The sequence below is a fragment of the Astatotilapia calliptera genome, chromosome 15, assembly GCF_900246225.1.
Source record: "Astatotilapia calliptera chromosome 15, fAstCal1.2, whole genome shotgun sequence".
NCBI classification, from domain to species: domain Eukaryota; kingdom Metazoa; phylum Chordata; class Actinopteri; order Cichliformes; family Cichlidae; genus Astatotilapia; species Astatotilapia calliptera.
The window spans coordinates 19,902,668-19,921,455 of NC_039316.1; the positions used below are offsets into that span (position 1 = coordinate 19,902,668).

Consider the following 18,788-nt stretch of genomic DNA (forward strand, 5'->3'; position numbering starts at 1 on the left):
GATCACAGTACAAAGTATGGCCTGGAGGATATTCATCTCAAGGTGCAAGAACATTCTTAACACACACGGCGGCTGCTGATGGACAATGTTGGGCCAGATGTGCTACAGTTAGCGTTAAGGAGGTATGATCAAAGCATGATGGAAAACATCTAACATTTTAACTTGCATAAAATGTTTAAGGGGAATATGGCCTGAAAATATAACATGAATTAAGAAGTAATTTTTTGATATCTTTGAGGTTGGAGACAATGCAGAGAAGCCTTCGGTGGGCAAGAGGAAGACTGATCAGTGTAACTGCAGCAGATCAACTTCTGCGTGACTTGGCTGAATTGATTCAGGAGGTTGAACTGTCTACTCAGCATGGCCAACAAGGTAAGCACATATTGTGTCGATTCCTTGACTCATCAAAAGTGTGAAATAAATTATGACTCTGTCTTAACCTATTTTCCAAATACACCAAACGCTTATATATTTTCAGGCTCTTTTGGATACCAGGCACCAGTGGTTTTCGACAGAGGTAGAGGTAGATCCCTTTACCTTATCACTCGGGAACAGCTTTCATTCCTGAAGTCATGTGGATTCACTGCACCTCAGATGGCTGATATTTTGAATGTTTCACTTCGTACAATTGGAAGACATCTACGGTCAGTGACTTTTGAAACCAGTGTGACTTTGTGACACACACTCACTGTTTATTCAAATTAAATGGTATTGTGAAGTTGTAAAAATTTGTATATTTGAATGTGCACTAACTAGTGTGTTGTTATGGCAGTGATAAAATACTCGTGTTTTTTTGTCTTATTTCAGACAGTATCATTTCACCCGTGCATCAATGTATGCGGAACTGACTGACAGTGCCTTGGATGAACATGTGCAGGACATTGTCGCTGGCAATGAACAAATTGGTCCTGAGGCTGTCAGAGCCTCCCCGCGAGTACGTGAACTACGTGAACAGCGAAGGAGGGTTCGAGCAAGCATGTTACGAATAAATCCTGGAGCAGCTGCCCTTAGAGCAGTTTTGCGGAGACCAGAACGAAGAACATATCAGGTTGCAGGTCCAAACTCATTGTGGCACATTGATGGAAATCACAAGCTGATAAGGTAACCAAGCACACTGATTTGTTGAACACCTATTTTGACCAAAGTGAAATTCCGCATTACATCAAATATAATTGTTGAACAGTAAGACACATCCAATAGAGCCAGGCCCTGGGATGGGCAGTCCTCTAACACAGCGGTCCCCAACCCCTGGGCCTCGGACCGGTACCAGTCCGTGAGTCGTTTGATGCCGGGTCGCGAGAGTTGAGGCTCAGGTGTGAAATGTATGGTTTTCAGGGTTTTTATCGGTTTTCAGCGTTATTTTGTTATCATTTTTATCGTTAACTCGGTTTTCCTGGGTCTTTTCACGTGTGTTATGAATAAATCTTCTTTTTTTCAGTACCGGTACTAGTTTTATTTTGTTGTATTTATCCGCAACACCTTAAAGGCCGGTCCGTGAAAATATTGTCGGGCATAAACCGGTCCGTGGCGCAAAAAAGGTTGGGGACCGCTGCTCTAACACAACTGGTTATGTTTAAAGGGGAAAATGAGAGAACACAGACAGCGCAAGCAAAATACAGAGAAGAATTCAAACTTGACATGCAATAGTGCCATGTAAATCAATTAAGAGTGTGTGTTTCCATTGTTTCAATAACAGAAATAAGATTTTTCTTCTTATGGACCACGGTTTTAGGTGGAGGATAGTCATTCATGGGACTATTGACACTTAGAGTCCCAGAGAGCAGCCATTTGGCTTTTCTACCTTTTAAGTAAAAATCATGTAGACAGAAATGACTGGTACATATCTTTATAGGAGGGACTTTTTTAGACACAGTGTGACAAACAAGAAGAAAACCCAAGAGACACAATGGTGGAATGCAGAGGGATTCAAATGTTTTTTTTCTCTAATGGTACATATACTTCAATTATCAGGTAAGGATACGTGTACATTTACAAGTAGAATTTCAAACTTTTACTTGGTTGAAAGAGATGTAAACACAAAACGTTTGCCCAAGTTTAGAGTGTCTTCGTCGCCAGGGAGAAACCACTTTCAGTTTAATTAAGTGAAAAAGATTGAATTAAAAAAGATGCTATATAGTATAAGTATCATTCTATTTAGTCATTCAGGCCCCCCTCAAATAATTTCTTTGTCAAAATGAGAAATACTATTTAAAAACTGATGTATCTAAAATTATTATAATCATAATCATATTATATAATCATTTTTGCATTTGTTTCTGATTTTACCAGCAACAGAAGTTCAGGACTCTGTCCTGTCAGAGTTGGAGATAAAGTCACTTTGTCTTGTGGAAATGTGAAAGATGATCAGGAAAAATGTAACAGCACTACCTGGCTCTTCACTACATCTAGAAAGCCGAGCGCAGTGACACTGTTTGAAAATGGGAAGATGCATGCAAATGCTAAGAATAAATCACCCAGACTAAGTGTGACTGTAAACTGTTCGCTGGTGATAAATGTCACAGCTGAGGATGTTGGTGATTACACCTGCAGAATGTTCAACAAATCAGGAAAACAAGAAGGTCCAGGTTTTATAAACAGACTCTTTCCTGTTAACAGTGGGTATTTCCATCATAATACTATCAGCTCAAAACGGCTCAGTTCAACATCATATTACTGTAAAAATCATAGTTACTCTGAGGACTGCCGAAAATTCTCCTTATTTTTCTTTTCTTTTTTCATCAGTGAGCGAACGTAAAGAAGGCAACATGGTGACCTTGACCTGCTCTGTGTCAATGTATGAGCAATGCTGATACACAGTGAAGTGGCTGTATGAAGATAAATCCACTGATAATAATAACAAAGGCTTGAAGACGTCACAGTCTGCCTGCTCAGCCAGTGTGACATTTACAACTTCTCATAATGTTTACACATCAAAGAATTATGATTTATTCAAGTGCCAAGTGAAAAATGATGATGATGACAATATGAAGGTATGGAAAGAGGTGAGAATTTGGTATTTGTTTTGATTCGTTTCTATTTTATTTTTTTAATTTTAAAAATATTGCAGTTCCTGTACTCCTGTGTACTGGTGACTCTCTATATAAGTTAATGTGGTCATTGGGCTCTTCGTCTCAATTTGCAATCCAAGTAATTTCCATATAGAATAATCAGTATTGATATAAACTCTGCTACTGTCCTTCCAAGAAATTCAAATGTTGTATTTTGACACATTTCCTATTAAAAGTTAATGTTCTAAGTCACATCTAAGTCTTACATCATGTTGTTGCTCAACAAGAATCTCTTTACTCACAAGAAGATGATTAAACATTTCTTTGCCTGGAAAAAAACAAAACAAAAAAAAGTATTTTATTTTTAGCCAATGAACAGAACAGAAACTGGAAATTTTTTTAAATGTTGTCCTTTTCTTCAGAATGGGGGAAGGTGATTGCTGCGTTAGTGGGTGTAGTAGCACTCCTAATATGTGTAGTTCTTGTTATATCCATCCATCCATCCAGTGGAAGAAATTTAAAGGTAAGAGCCTCCACAAGATGAACCTTTTATAAATAAAAATATCTAAGCAGCCTGAAGACTCTAAGTGGGTTTCTCTTTTTCCGAAAACAGATTGCAGACCAGGGAAATCACTGTAAGTTTTGCTTTAATTATAAGCTTGTTATAGGCTATGACTGCTAAAGACTTTTTGTATCCCAATCTGGGATAAACTAAGCACATGCGAACTTAAAATTGTATTTTATCTTTTAATGTTTTATTAAATTAAAATAAATTCAGCAATTTTTTTCTTTTAATTTATGATGATATCCAATTTCTTTTTTAAAAAGAGAAGAAGAAAACAGAAAAATGACCTTATACTGACTCAGTCTGCTTTCACAACTATTCAGCTCTCTGTAATAGCAAAGAGTTATGCACTGCTTCCTCTCTGAAGTGTGGAATCAACCCAGCAATCATTATGTTGTTGTCTCTGTGTCAGCTGATCCTGAAGATGCTGTTCGCTATGCCTCCATCACCTTCACCAAGAGTACTACTAAAACTTTGGTAACCTTATTGTTATCAATTACATGGACCGGGCAGATTTATGTACACTTTGCTTTTACATAGCTGGGCCCCCTTTTTGCCTTAATTCTTAGTGGCAAACATTCCTCATGAATTTTGATTCATATTTAAATGATAGCATCACACTGTTGCTGCAGAGCCTTGATGACATCTCCCACTCCACCACATCCCAAAGGTGTACACTGAACCCAATTTCTTATTCTAGAAACAAATGTGAGGTGATTTGAGCTGGATAACATGGCACATTATCCTGATGGAAGCAACTATCAAAAGATGGGTAAAAAAAAGAAAAAAGACATGGTCAGCAACAACAGTTTGGCTTTGGCATAAAGAAAAGGCCCAAGATCAGAATATCCCTCACATCAATATACCCACCACCAGACTGAAACAGGATGGTGCCATGCTTTTGTTTAAACCAAAGTCACTGCTTTTCAAATTTAAAAGCACAAATTAAGACTCTTTAGAACAGGCAACATTTTTCCAATTTTCTATTTTCGTTTTGGTTACTTTGGTTTTAATAATTGGTTATTTGAGTTACTGATGCCTTTCCATCAGCTAGACGCAAACTGGCCTTTGACCTCTCATATCAACAAGGCCTTTTGCTCAGAGAACTGCTGCTCAGTGGAGTTCCTCTCTTTTTAATGACTTTTGTCTATAAAGGAAAATCCTAGTGCATCAATAGTTTCTGAATGGCTCAGAGCAGCCTGTCCGCCACCAACAATCATGCTACATCAATTAAATTACCTTTCTTTGCCATTCTGATGCTCAGTGTAAACCTCAGGAAATCACCTTGACCATGTCGACAAAAAACTACTACATTATTTTAGCAAATGCACAATTGCTGACATATGATTATGTGATTATTTGCATTATTGAGCAGTCAAACAGGTGAGCCTAACAAAATGGCAAGTGACTGTATACATTATAAAACTAATCACAATGTAAATTAACCTCTAGGTTCTGGCAAAAAATGGCAGAGATGAAGATGAAGCAGTTACCTACAGTATGGTGAAAGCTTCCCCCTGTTCTTATCCCAAACCTCTAAACATCTATGCTACCATCAACAGCTTGAAACAATGACAGATTTGTGTGAAATTGCAGAAAGAGACATACTTTTGCTGTGTCTTTTGCTTAAGTATTAATATTTCTTTACTTATGATTTGATATTTTTCCTGCAGATCTGTTGTTTGGAGTTTAATGAGATATTCAATTCCTCTTATATTAATGCAAAACATTTCTGACTACACATAACAATCCACACAAATCCATACTGCTTTTTGGATAAAGCTGCTATAAGGTTAATTTGCTGATAAATGGAGTGCTTCGCTCTCATTCTGTTATGTCAGAAACAAAACAGAGTGATCAGAGACAATCACAAATAAGAGGCTACACAACAAAATCTACATATTACAAATCTGGAAAAGTAGCACATATAAGGCATTTTGAAGGACAATAACATTTATACTTCATTCCAATAAATCTCAATAAATCATATTCACTTGTACTTGGATCCATTCAGTCCTCATTGCAATCCTATTGATTTGTTTACCTGTTTGTTTAATGACAGGTCACAAAAGTGGAATGAACTTCGGGTTGCAAATGTTTCCCCTTAATATTACCGAACCTTTTTTGACCCAAGACAGTGAAGGTTGTGTTTTAGGCTTTACTGATATTTTAGGTTTTAAATTTAGGCTTTTTGTATTTCTATACTTTCTTTCTTTGAATTTTCATAATTTTACTTCAAGTTTAGTGGTATACTCATTTCGTGTAGTTTCATTGTGTGTGTTGAGTGTGTGTATGAAATCTTATATAAGATTGGGGAAACCTGCAGTCTGCTCAGACTGAAGAAGTCACTTGGATGAGTGACGAAACATTTCTCCCACTGAAAACGCTACGTCCAGATGAACAGAATCAACTTTTGGAGATCGAGGAATTCATGCTTTTCAGGTGTAATAATAACACTGTTTGTTAGTAAGTCCTAACAGTATTTTTTATTTAATTGTTAATATTTATTTTTTATTATTATTTGTTTATTTTAATGCAAAATGAAAACTTATACTCCAATCAGTTGAAATATTTGTAATATTTTAAATATGTAGACATTTATGAAAGTTGGATGTATTACAGAAATAATGAATGAGCTGTTTTATTTAAACAAATCAATAAACTGATGTACTTTTTCATGTTTAAGCTTGTTATCTGATAAGCTGTTGTTAACTGATATAACAGTAATTTGGAGAGGTTAGCTACTTTGATTCCCAGTTACTAGCTACACAACTGAAAAGAAAAATGTCATTTTGACCCAGGATTTTCAGTTTCCTATATTTTTCTTTATTATGGTGGTATCCTGATTGTCTTGTTATGCTTCGTTGATTATTATTATGAGTCTATGTTTCAGTTTATTCTGGTTTAAGGTTTTGTCCTTAGGTTTTGTGTCATGTGCCCTCGTGTTTAGTGTAGGTTTAGTTCAGTGTCAAGTCTGCGTCTTTGTGAATTGTTTCTTAACAATGGGGTATTTACCTGCCACTACTGCAGCGAGAGAACGCGACACTGATGACAGCTGGGGAAACTTAATCATAAATTCTTGTTGTCAAGCGGTTACAAGAAATCCTCAGAAATTTAAGGCTGGCCCTATTTTTTTTTTTGACAGATTCAGTGGGACAGGTGTATGCAATGGTTCCACCAGCTCTGTGTGGAAAGCCCACATGTACAAAAAAGCTTTTCGTTGTTTGCCTTGTAAAACGTTTTCACAGTTACAGCAAGTTTTCCATGGGTACACTGAAGAGTAATTGTGTATAATCTGCCTTATAATGTTAACAATTTTATTTCTTTAATTTTGTCTGCATTTCAAGTTGAGTCTTTAACAGTTTTACGTTCATGCTGCTAGCCCAAAAACATTGAGTAATCTTGATCCTTCAGCTTTACAATTTCATTGAAATGTATAAAGTTTTGTAGGAAGTAGACTGTGGAAGAAAAGAGCTATGGTAGAACGCTCTGTTGTAATCCATACACTGAACCATAACGTAACAACCCCCCCCCCCCTTCCCCCCGCACGCACAAAAGTAAAACATCACTATTTCCACGTCTCGCAGGTTGGAATGAAGGCGGAGTCAACTGGATCCGCTGTCCCTGCCCGGTGCGCGCTCCTGACGCAGGGGAATCAAATTGTGTCGGGAGTTGGAGATAACGACCTTGGTGCACCCTGCTGCCCTGCAGAGAAACATCTCCTCAGGGTCGTGGCTGCCCTCATGGCGTTATGGGTCGCGCGGTCAAATGGTCCTCTGGCAGCATTACTACTACCTCCCTCGCTGCGTCAACCAGCTGGTCCCTTCACAAACATCAGCGAAAAGGTGGGCAAGCTGAGACACACTAACAGAGGCAGCAGCCGCAGTGCCCACTCCTCCTCAGGCCGCCTTTGCCGTGGCCCGAAAGACTCAGGAATGCCCGGGAGTCATCTCCCTCCCCAATTTCTCCTAAGGACTGTAAAAATTCAAACAGGCTACTTATGGACGGCTGTTTACATAAGGCGTGAGCAAAGGAGGGGCTGACGTTACTGAAAATACACGGTGTCCTGACTATTAGGTCAAATCTGTGAATCACATCTGTCTGACTTTAAACTGTTCAAATTCAGCAGCTCAACTGATGTAGTGAAGATTTGTTTTTTACTTACTGTAACTTTAAATACTGAGGTAAACAAGAAAATGGAAAACAAGTGTACAACAGCTCACCTACTGCACCTACTAAAAGCCTCAAGGGAAAAGGCGCCAGAGAGCGAAGGAGAGCAGAAACTTCAAAGATAAAGGAGGGTGGAGAGGGAAGGGAACGGGCTCTTAAGTATTTACATACTTTGCCTTTATTTTTATCTGTTTAATTATAGAGTGATATACTTTCATTGTGAATAGAGTTGGGGACAATTAATACTCGTCTCACACCACGCTTGCTGAGGCGTTTTATGATATCACTACATCTATTTTGTTTTACATATATCATCTCTAAACACTGTAATATCTCCCCCAAGTCAGATTTGGAAAATGGATTTCTCGTTTACAGAATCTTTTGTCTATTCTGTTCCTGTGTGTGAATAAATAACCTTTGACCGACTAATAGATGAAGAAGCCTAAATAAATCACAGGGGGTGATCATCAATACTAAGTCGGATTCAGAGAAACGGGTGATTTTTTGAGTCTCTGACTTCCTACACTGCCATACCGTGATTTGGGTGCAGCTCTGTTATTTACTCCACCTCTTGTTTGTGTCACTTGGGGAGGAGTTTACGGTCAGACTATATTACAGCTCTTTCAGTGAAACGAAACTATTCAATGTCACCCCCAGAAAGTGAACACACTCGATCAACTGCTTAGGAAATAACAAACAACAAAAAACAAAAACATGGCTGGCAAACCTGCATTGAAAGGTGAGTACTTTTATCACTTTCACTCTCATTTAAAATTAATTTCTATAATAAACATCTCAGAATTAAAGCACGGGGCGATCTCTATTTTATTAGTTTTCTTTAAGAAAAGAAGTATCCAAGGTTTAAAAAAAAAAAGAGAGAGAGAGAGAAAACGGCAAAGTTAAAATTAAATCATACAAGGTATGTCTCCATTGTTTTTAAGACTTCAGTCCAGGCTATTACTTTTCAGTCTAGCTTCACTAATGGCAGTTGCCCTTAACAAAATGGCTGCAGGTTGAATGTCGTTTCCAGAATGTGTGGCTTGCAAATAGCGCGTGAACTTGGTCTCTGTGTGGCCATTTACTAGAGATTTAAAAAAGAAGAGAAAAAAAAAAAAAAAACTTTACTAGAATTTCTGATTTACATGTCTCACATGGTCCTCTTTTAATTTTTTTTTTAAGTTTGTTATGCCCATTATATCTTTGGACAGTTAGCCACCACATAACCCACCTGTTTTGAATGCAGTTTGTTAGACCTAGAGCTATCAGCACAGGCACCTTAGAGCCACTGATAGTAGGTTGGACCTGATGGAGGGATGCTCTGTTGTGAGTTGGAGTGTTTCAACTGTGAATTATTTTGAAAGGTTCCAGTAAAGACTAGACAGATTTGTTTGTTACACTGGAATAATATATAAAATAGAGTTTAGGATGCAGCTGAAATGAATATTAAAAACACATAACTTGATCGTTTCTGAAGACAACTTTACATCAGTCTTCAGAATATCCACAAACAGCACTAAAATCCTATATCATAATATTCTTAATAACAGTTTTAGTTAAAAATGAGCTGCTAAAACAAGTATAACATGTGTTCTAAAAAATAAAACACTGAAATAAACTAAACGACACAAGTTGGACACCACATCAAACGAAATGTGTCTCACGTTTTACTTTGTCTGAGACGTGGGACGTGAAAACGACATGTGGGGACTCACATGTTCTCAGCGGGTTTTCGTATAATAGCTCATTGTTGAATGAAAGACTCTATTGGCCACATGCAGGTTGCCCCGCAGTGGAATAGAAACCCCCCCGACTTACGCACACAACATAGACATCACATGGGAATACAGGTCGGAGATCGGCAGCGTTACAGGAAAACACTGAAAAAGTACACAACAATGGGAAAGTAGAAGAGGAAAAAGAGACCTATACTCATGCTGGGCACCTATGGGAGGACAGCATGAGAACAGGAAACAAAAAAAACTCCTCTGCACAGAGAGCACATAAATGTCCACAGTACAACATTGGAGCACGTGACAAGCCACAAGGTTGGGTAGGGGGTGAGGAGAAATCCGAAGGAAACACAGCAGTCATCCTGCACAGCGCTACCATTCCAGCGCGGCACACAGGAAACAAGCATTTTGAAAGGGAGGGGGATGAGTGCGTGCTTATCAGTGTAAGTATATGTGTGTGCGCGTGTCCAGAGTTCAGCTGAGACAGTGTCCTCCGCCCTATCAGGCTAAGTATACAGTCTGCCAGCCAACCCATGTGGCCTTGCATGGAATGGGAAGAATAGTCAACACACAGTCGTTATCTGGGAGCTTTTGTTCGGCTCCAGCCTTGGGCCCGCAGCTGGCGCCGTGGTGTCTGCATGTTGATGTTGTTGATTTTTCTTTTATGCGAGCAGCTCAGGAGAATTTCAAAGCTGTTCTTAACACTCCGACACTGGTCTCTCAATTTCCCGTTGGAGAACCGCGAGCCTCCCCATGATGGTATCAAACTTCCGTCCCGTGGTGTTGTCATTCTTTTGATTCTGAGACCCCACAACTGCAGTGAGCCGTTCTGCGATGTGTTCCAACTTTCGCTCAAGGGTCTCATTTTGAGCAGGCCTCTCTTTGATGTATCCCAATATACGCTCAATGGTGTTATTTTGAGTCTTTACGGCAGCTGTAAGCGTCTCCAAGGTGTTAACCATGCTGCGTCCGGTGTGAGAAGTCGCACCTCGTCCCATCGTTTCAATCTCCAGCGGGCAGCCTTGGGGGGGGGGGTGTTTGAATTAATTCTCCGATAAGCCAGGGCCAAGCCAGCTCCGATCAGATATCTTCAGCGTCCTCGATCGACAGTCCCGCCAGGCACATGATCCTCCATTTCTGCCACCCGTCCATCGTGTATCCGGCAGGGAATGTCCCTCCAGGGCACTCGGGCTCTCCCAAGCCCAGTCTTCTTGTTGAGAAAAGGGTGTCAATAGCATTCAGAGACCAGTTGATCAAATCCATAATTCTCTTTTAGGTTTTAGAGAACGACAGTGAGAGACTGTTCCAGGGAAAGTAATACACACGAGACAGGACAAGGACACAAGAGGCTAAGCAGGGAAGATAAGGGGAAGGAGGAGAGGAGAAAAGTGCGACCGCCTTCGCCAAGAGCCAAGAGAGGAAAAAAAAGTGCTTTTTGTGGCCTTGTGTAACCACAGGGATAAAAAGAAACTGATCTGGCTTTCATATTCAGTGCACAGCAATCCAGGAAAAAAATCTGTTCTGGAAAAAAAAAAAAAAAAGAGCAAACAAAGTCATGTCACTCTGAGCTCTACCCAAAATATTTGAATCTTTGTGTCTAATTCAAACCTTACTGTCTGGGTTTTTTTTTTTTTGCTTGTTTTCTCTTTTTTCTTTCTCAACAGGTGATCCAGGTGATTGATATATGTATTTTTTGTCTGTTTGTTTTGTTGGTTTTTGTTTTTAGCCCTTTATCACAGTTCCTTTTCAACGCTGTTTTTGTTTCCCTTATTCTTTCTCCCCTTTCTTTTCCCCAGTCAAGTCCATCCTGTATTTAGCAAGTGAAAATAAAATAAAATAAACAATAAAAGGTGAATCAAATAGACCAATACGGCAAGGCTGGGATGGTCCATTTGGTAAAGGAAATCCGTTGGGCATCTTTCTTTGCTTTTAGACAATAATTCTGATGCCAAAAGAACCAAACGGGACAGGCAAAAAAACCAATAAATAATAATAATTCAAACCTCAGCTTCAGAGCATTTCCTCCATCTGTCTGACACATTTTTTTAGTCTAACTACTGCAACTGCAAAAACTCCTGCTGTTTACATGAACCAGTTATAGTTACTGTTTTGGGGGGGGGGGTTGCATAAAAAAAATATTAATTATGTTTTTAAAAAAAAACTAATGAAAAACTTGCTAAATCTCCTCTCTCAATACCAAATTGCTTATTCTGCTGTTAACTCTAGTTTTGAGCTTCTGGTACTTCAGGTGACGATAATCATTCATAAGACTAGTGCCTGTGCCATTGGGCAGTTTCAAGCTGCATCACTATTTGGAATAAGTCCTACTACCATCTCCAAATTGAAGGCTATGTCAGAGACAGGCCATGAAGTGGACATCCCAAGAAGATCAACACCACAAGAAGATCACCCTGTCAGCACTTAGGAACCATAGGCAGAGTTCTACAGATTTGTAGTCAGGGTTTGCAGGATGATATGCCAACTTTGTTTTGAAAATGGTGACATGATAGAAAGTGCACAGGATGGGTACTGGGGATCCTGCTTTCCTCAGTTTACAGAAGAAGTAGAGGCATTGCTGTGCTTTCTTGGCCAGTGATGCAGTGTTGCATGTTCAGGAGAGGTCCTGTGTAATGTGCACACCCAGAAATTTTTGCGCTGCTCACCTTCTCCACAGCAGCACCATTTATTTTGAGTAACCAACTGATTCACCTTCTTCCTGTAGTTTATCTCATCAGTAGGGATGGGTATCGTTTAGGTTTTATCTGATACCAGTGCCAAACCGGTACTTTTGAAACGGTGCCGGTGCTTAAAGTAAAGTAAAGTGTGCGTGTTAGTCCCCATGGGGAAATAGTTCCTCTGCATTTAACCCATTCACCCAGTGAAGCAGTGGGCAGCCATCAATGCAGCGCCCGGGGAGCAGTGTGTAGGGACGGTACCTTGCTCAGGGGTACCTCAGGGTAGCCGTTCAGTGGAGTTGAACCCCCGACCTTCCGATCATGGGGCCACTACTCTACCTACTGAACTATCCCTGCACTTAAACGGTGCACGAACCGGTGCTTAAAGAATCAAGAACACAAACTTTGTCCAAAAACCTTTCATGTTCAGCTGTTTTTTATAAAAAGGGTTATCCCCTGCAGCTATAGGGCATATATGGTATCACTCTTGGCTGGAAGCAGTGCTTAAACAATGGAAAAAAAAAAAAAAAAAAACACAAACTTTGTCCAAAAACCTTTCATGTTTAACTGTTTTCCACTTTTTCTTTGGTCATTTTAGCCTTTTTGGCCAGGGTGAAGGGAGTATCTGCCATCAAACAAGAAGACAGCCGCATGTAGCTATGATGATGTTTGCTAGTTCACCTTACATGCATTAATTTAATAACGTGGTTAGCCTACTCAATGTAAATTACACACGAACAACATTAAGCTACTCATGCAGAGAAGAACGGCTGCTGCTGCCATCATCATCCGTCATCATTTCTGCTACACTGGCAGGGCTAGGGGCCAGGACTCTCCTCTTCGGGTGCATGTTGCTAACTCCGGGTCGATAACAGGCACCACACCCGCAGTAGATGCGCACGGTGTGAGGTCTCGCAGCAAGCTATCAAATACGGCGCATTTCTCGGCTTTTAAAAAAACCCTATGCGTCGCCAGGTGTTTCATCAGATTCGAGGTGTTACCTCCTTTTCACAGTATCACCTTAAAGCACTTGTTGCAGGCTGCTGAGTTTGCATCTTTTGCTGTGAAGTACAGCCAGACTTTTGACTGCTTCGCTTTGGGCATTTTTAATCTGTAGCTCTGCTCTAAAAGAACGTATGTACCTGGACCCGCCTACTACGCTCGCAAAGGTAAAATGATTGGCTAGAATCCGAAGTGTATGACATCTCAGGGAAAAAAAAGCACCGAAATGAAGCACCGAAATGTGCGCTGCTTTTCGGTCTGGTTATTACCGTTTATGTCAGAACCGGTGCCATAATGGCACCGGATACCGGTACCCATCCCTACTCATCAGTGTTACTAATAAGACCCACCACAGTTGTATTATCTGCCAACCTAATGAGGAGGTTATTGCTGTAGTGCAAGGTGGAGCCAAGAATCAACATTGTGTAGACAGTGGCGTGTCCAGCGGGGTGGCCTGGGGGGATCTGGACTTTGACTGGGCCATTCTAACACATGGATATGTTTTGTTTTAAACCATCCATTGTTGCCCTGGCTTTATGTTTAGGGTCGTTGTCCTGCTGGAAGGTGAACCTCCGCCCCAGTCTCAAGTCTTTTGCAGACTCCAAGAGGTTTTCTTCCAAGATTGCCCTGTATTTGGCTCCATCCATCTTCCCATCAACTCTGACCAGCTTCCCTGTCCCTGCTGAATAGAAGCACCCCCAGAGCATGATGCTGCCACCACCATATTTGACAGTAGGGGATGGTGTGTTCAGAGTGATGTGCAGTGTTAGTTTTCCGCCACACATAGTGTTTTGCATTTTGACCAAAAAGTTCCTATTTTCATCTGACCAGAGCACCTTCTTCCACATTTTTGCTGTGTCCCCCACATGGCTTGTGGCAAAGTGCAAACGGGACTTCTTGTGGTTTTCTGTTAACAATGGTTTTCTTCTTGCCACTCTTCCATAAAGGCCAACTTTGTGCAGTGCACGACTAATATGGACAGATTCCCCCACCTGAGCTGTAGATCTCGGCAGCTCGTCCAGAGTCACCATGGGCCTCTTGGCTGCATTTCTGATCAGCGCTCTCCTTGTTCGGCCTGTGAGCTTAGGTGGACGGCCTTGTCTTGGTAGGTTTACAGTTGTGCCATACTCCTTCCATTTCTGAATGATCGCTTGAACAGTGCTCCGTGGGATGTTCAAGCCTTGGGAAATCTTTTTGTAGCCTAAGCTTTAAATTTCTCAATAACTTTATCTCTCACCTGTCTGGTGTGTTCTTTGGACTTCATGGTGTTGCTGCTCCCAATATTCTCTTAGACAACCTCTGAGGCCGTCACAGAGCAGCTGTATGTACTGACATTAGATTACACACAGGTGCACTCTATTTAGTCATCAGGCAATGCCTATGGGCAAGTGACTGCACTCAGACCAAAGGGGGCTGAATAATTACACACACCCCACTTTGCAGTTATTTATTTGTGAAAAATGTTTGAAATCATGTATGATTTTCGTTCCACTTCTCACGTGTACACCACTTTGTGTTGGTCTTTCATGTGGAATTCCAATAAAATCGATTCATGTTTGTGGCTGTAATGTGACAAAATGTGGAAAAGTTCAAGGGGGCCGAATACTTTTGCAAGCCACTGTAGATGTTTTAAGGCTGTAAAACCCCTCACTACACACTTTATACACTTTTCTCAGACAGGCACTTTTCTCTCTTGTTTAAACACCCTCGAAGTTCAACCCTTCGTAGAAAAATAAGTCCAGTATTATGGAATGAAACCAAAGATTAAACCCTGTTTTCAGGTGCAGGACATGGGAATAGAGCAGCTGTGAGAGAATTCAATATTAATGAATCAATGGGACAGAAGTAGACGAAGCAAGAAGAACGAGTTGAGTAAAGTTTGACTTATCTGACTCTTTTGTTTCGTTTAATGCGCCTCATAACCTGGTGTGCCTTATGGTCCGAAAAATACGGTAACTTTTAGCTTCCTTTAGCATGTCAAAAGATCCAACTTTTTGTGCGTTGGTTAGCATCTTCCCCTGCCCTTTGAGTGCTACCGCAGGTGCCTTTGACGGTACAGCACTTCAGAGTCACACTGCTAGCGATCGAAGATTTATGTAAATTTGACAAGCTGAACGCATTCTGTACTGTACAGGAGACATGGCACTAGGAGACTGATTGACAGTTGTTTACAGCCAATCAGGATGCCGAACACATTTGTGTGGGGGGGAAAAGAAAAGAAAAAGCATGCAAAATTGCAAAAAAAAAATCAGCGAAAGAGCAAGACCTTGAAAGGTAAACCCTGTTATGGCGAGGGACCACTGTAGATAAAATAAACTGATGGGGGTAAACAGGTAACATCATTGTGTTCTCTCACAGATCTCAGGATTGTACTTGTTGGGAAAACTGGAGTTGGGAAGAGTGCAGCAGGAAACACCATCTTAGGAAGAGATGCTTTTAAATCTGAGCTGACTTCTTCCTCAGTGACAGAAGTGTGTGAGAAAAAGATGGGAGAGTTTGGTGGCCTTAAACTGGCTGTAATTGATACACCAGGACTGGGTGACACAAAACAATCTGAAGAGCAGGTGAGGAGAGAGATTGCTCGATGCATGTCCTTTGCTGCTCCTGGGCCACATGTTTTTTTGGTTGTGCTCCAGCCAACCAGATTCACAAAAGAAGAACAAAAATCAGTGAAAATCATTCAGACAATATTTGGAAAAGAGGCATCACGTTACACCATGGTACTGTTTACCCATGGAGATGAGCTGAAGAAAAGACATTCCTCCATAGAAAAATTAATTAATGAGAATCCAGATCTCCGCCGCTTCATCAGTCAGTGTCACAGAAATCATCATGTTTTTGACAATGATGACAGAGATCCCTCTCAGCTTAAAGAGCTGCTGCTGAAGATCAGTGCAATGATTCAACTAAATGGAGGAGGCTTCTACACCAACGAAATGTTCCAAGAGGCCGAGAGAGCCATAAAACAAAAGATTAAAGAACTTCTGGAAAAATATCCAGACATGAATCTTGAAGAAGCAAGAAGAAAGGCAGAGGAAGACAACTCCTTTATTCAGGATGTTCTAAAGGGTGTTGTTATTGGAGCTACTGCTGGAGGTCTAGGTTTAGCTGCTGCTGGTGCAGCCGCTGCTGGAGTTGCTGCTGCTGGAGCTGCTGCTGGAGCGGCTGTTGGAGTTGGAGTTGGAGCTGCTTTTGGAGCTGCTGTTGCAGCTGCATATGCCGGGATTCCCAAACAAGATATATATTTCAGAGTGAAAGATGAAACAGGATGCAACATACAGTAAAACACAAAGGATTGCAGTAATTAGTTAGATCATTCCAGCCCTATGAAAAATTTAGATAAACTTTAAACTATATTTCATAAATATTGTTTATTTTTCCTGTTCTGTCACCATATTATCTTTATCATAAGGCTGATTGCTGCTCAGATACAGATATAGATTAGCATCTTGTTTCATTAATTATTTTTATGATTTCTTTGTCTGCAGCCCTTGACATGTCCTTATGTTGTATGTCAGTAGAACACATTATCCACACTGAACCTTTTAATTATGTTCCTATATTCAAAAGCAATAACTGATTGATAACTCTGTGTGTGTGTGTGTGTGTGTGTGTGTGTGTGTGTGTGTGTGTGTGTGTGTGTGTGTGTGTGTGTGTGTGTGTGTGTGTGTGTGTGTGTCACTTTGTTTGCCACTGATGGACTCAAAGGTGATCAAAGCAAACAGGCTGGAACAGGCCGGACGTTTGGTCAAATGTGCCCCTCTGGATTATTAAGTCTAAAAAATGTTAAAGTGATCCTTTTAAAATAAATTACATCAAGAGAAAAAGCACATGCTGTCTGAAATGCTTTTTATTGTTATCTGCTGTTTATAAAATGAGCTATTATGTGCACAGGTGGTGAGCATACTGATACACTGGTGTAACGCCACCTGATGACCTGTGTTGTTTCAGGCTCACGCCTCAGGGTGGTGCTGGTGGGGCAGGAGAGAGTGGGGAAGAGTTCAGCGGGAAACACCATCCTGGGAAAGAAGGCGTTTGACTGTAAGATCAGTTCCAGCCCAGTGACTCTGTGTAGTCAGAAAGTAGAAGCTGATGTTCAGAGTCGCAGAATCTCTGTGGTCGATACTCCTGGACTCTTCAGCACTCGGTTGTCTATAAACATGGTGAAAGCAGAGATGTTAAAAGCACTCAAGCTGAGCTTTCCAGGTCCTCACGTTTTCCTCCTTGTCCTCCAGCTCGGAAGATTCACCAAACAAGAGCAGGAAGGGCTGAAAAGCCTGCAGACAATGCTGAGTCCTGACGTTTCCAAACACACCATGGTGCTGTTCACATATGGAGACCGACTGAAAAACACCATTGACATAGAGAAGTTTGTCAGCAAAGACAACAACCTGAAGGAACTGCTTAAAAACTGCAGCGGTCTGTACCACGTGTTCAACAATGAAGAGATGGATGAGAGGCTCCAAGTCCACGAGCTGCTAGACAAAATAGACTCCATTACAGATGGAGGACATTTGTACTATCAGGGAAGCTTTGAGTCAGAGAGATCGATCAGGAGTTTCTATGTGTATTGCTGGGGTTTAACGCTCCGGGTTCTTAGACAAATTAATTACATGGGAATATTTAACATCATCCGTTTCATCTTCACATGGTGGGAGACACATTTCGAGTGAGATAAAACTGTAAAATGAGGCAGAGGAGAGAAAGAACACAGGATGACGGCTGAGAAACAAAGGACAAAAACAGGAGTATGTGACAGGAGGAATGTTTTCATCAGTTCTTGATACCCAGAGGTCACACATCCACAGATTTTGTTAAGCATATATCTAGATTAGAATCATAGCTGGGTGGAGTCTATTCCAAGTGACAGAGTTGTTGATGAAATCTGAAATAAACTGAGATAGACACAACCAGGTTGTCTTGATGAGTTGTATTTACCTTTGGGTCAAACAACAGCACTGAGAGATTAACAGTAGTCTGCATGTTTTTGACAAAGAGAGACTGTAAACCTAGATTAAAAAAGAAAAAAGAAAGAAACAATTTATCTCTCAGAATCCCGGGTAATGACAGATATCTTGTACACAGACATGTGGTACATCTGTAAGATTACTGTCGCCAAGTAAGAGTAAGAAAACAGGTAAGAATAACCATTTAAAATCATCTAAATGACATTTTTGAAGAAATGTACTGTTTTTCTATTTTGATATCTACTTTTTCCTAAACTGATTTTTGTTCGTGTATTCATGTCACTCCTTTATATGCAATGTTTTATGTTGCTTGTATCTATGTAAGTGGAAGTAGCTTCAAACTGATATTAATAAGTAGCTCTTAATATCATTGCAAGGCAAGGCAAGTTTATTTGTATAGCACAATTCAACAACAAGGTGATTCAAAGTGCTTTACAGAGACATTAGAAACAAAAACAAATAAAAAGCATGATTTAAAATTGATTAAAACAAGCAAGCAAACTAACTAAATAACAAACAAACAAACAAACAAAACAGTATGTAAAATCAAAACAGATAAAATCAGAACAATAGATAAAATCAGTAGTTAAAAATCAGTAGTTAAAATGTTAGTTTGAAATTTAAGCTTAAGGATTGCAATACAGGATTAGCCAATATTCATTATTAAGGAA

General features: G+C 40.3%; 1 protein-coding gene across 1 annotated transcript; it reads left to right on the forward strand.

Annotated features, from left to right (window-relative positions):
* Positions 1-8,400: 8,400 nt before the first annotated feature.
* Positions 8,401-18,281, forward strand: LOC113007115 (GTPase IMAP family member 8-like). Its single transcript, XM_026143531.1, has 3 exons — positions 8,401-8,482; positions 15,509-16,130; positions 17,109-18,281. The coding sequence occupies exons 1-3, from the start codon at positions 8,458-8,460 to the stop codon at positions 17,821-17,823; spliced, it is 1,362 nt and encodes a 453-aa protein (XP_025999316.1). The 5' UTR covers positions 8,401-8,457; the 3' UTR covers positions 17,824-18,281.
* The last annotated feature ends 507 nt before the right edge of the window (positions 18,282-18,788 follow it).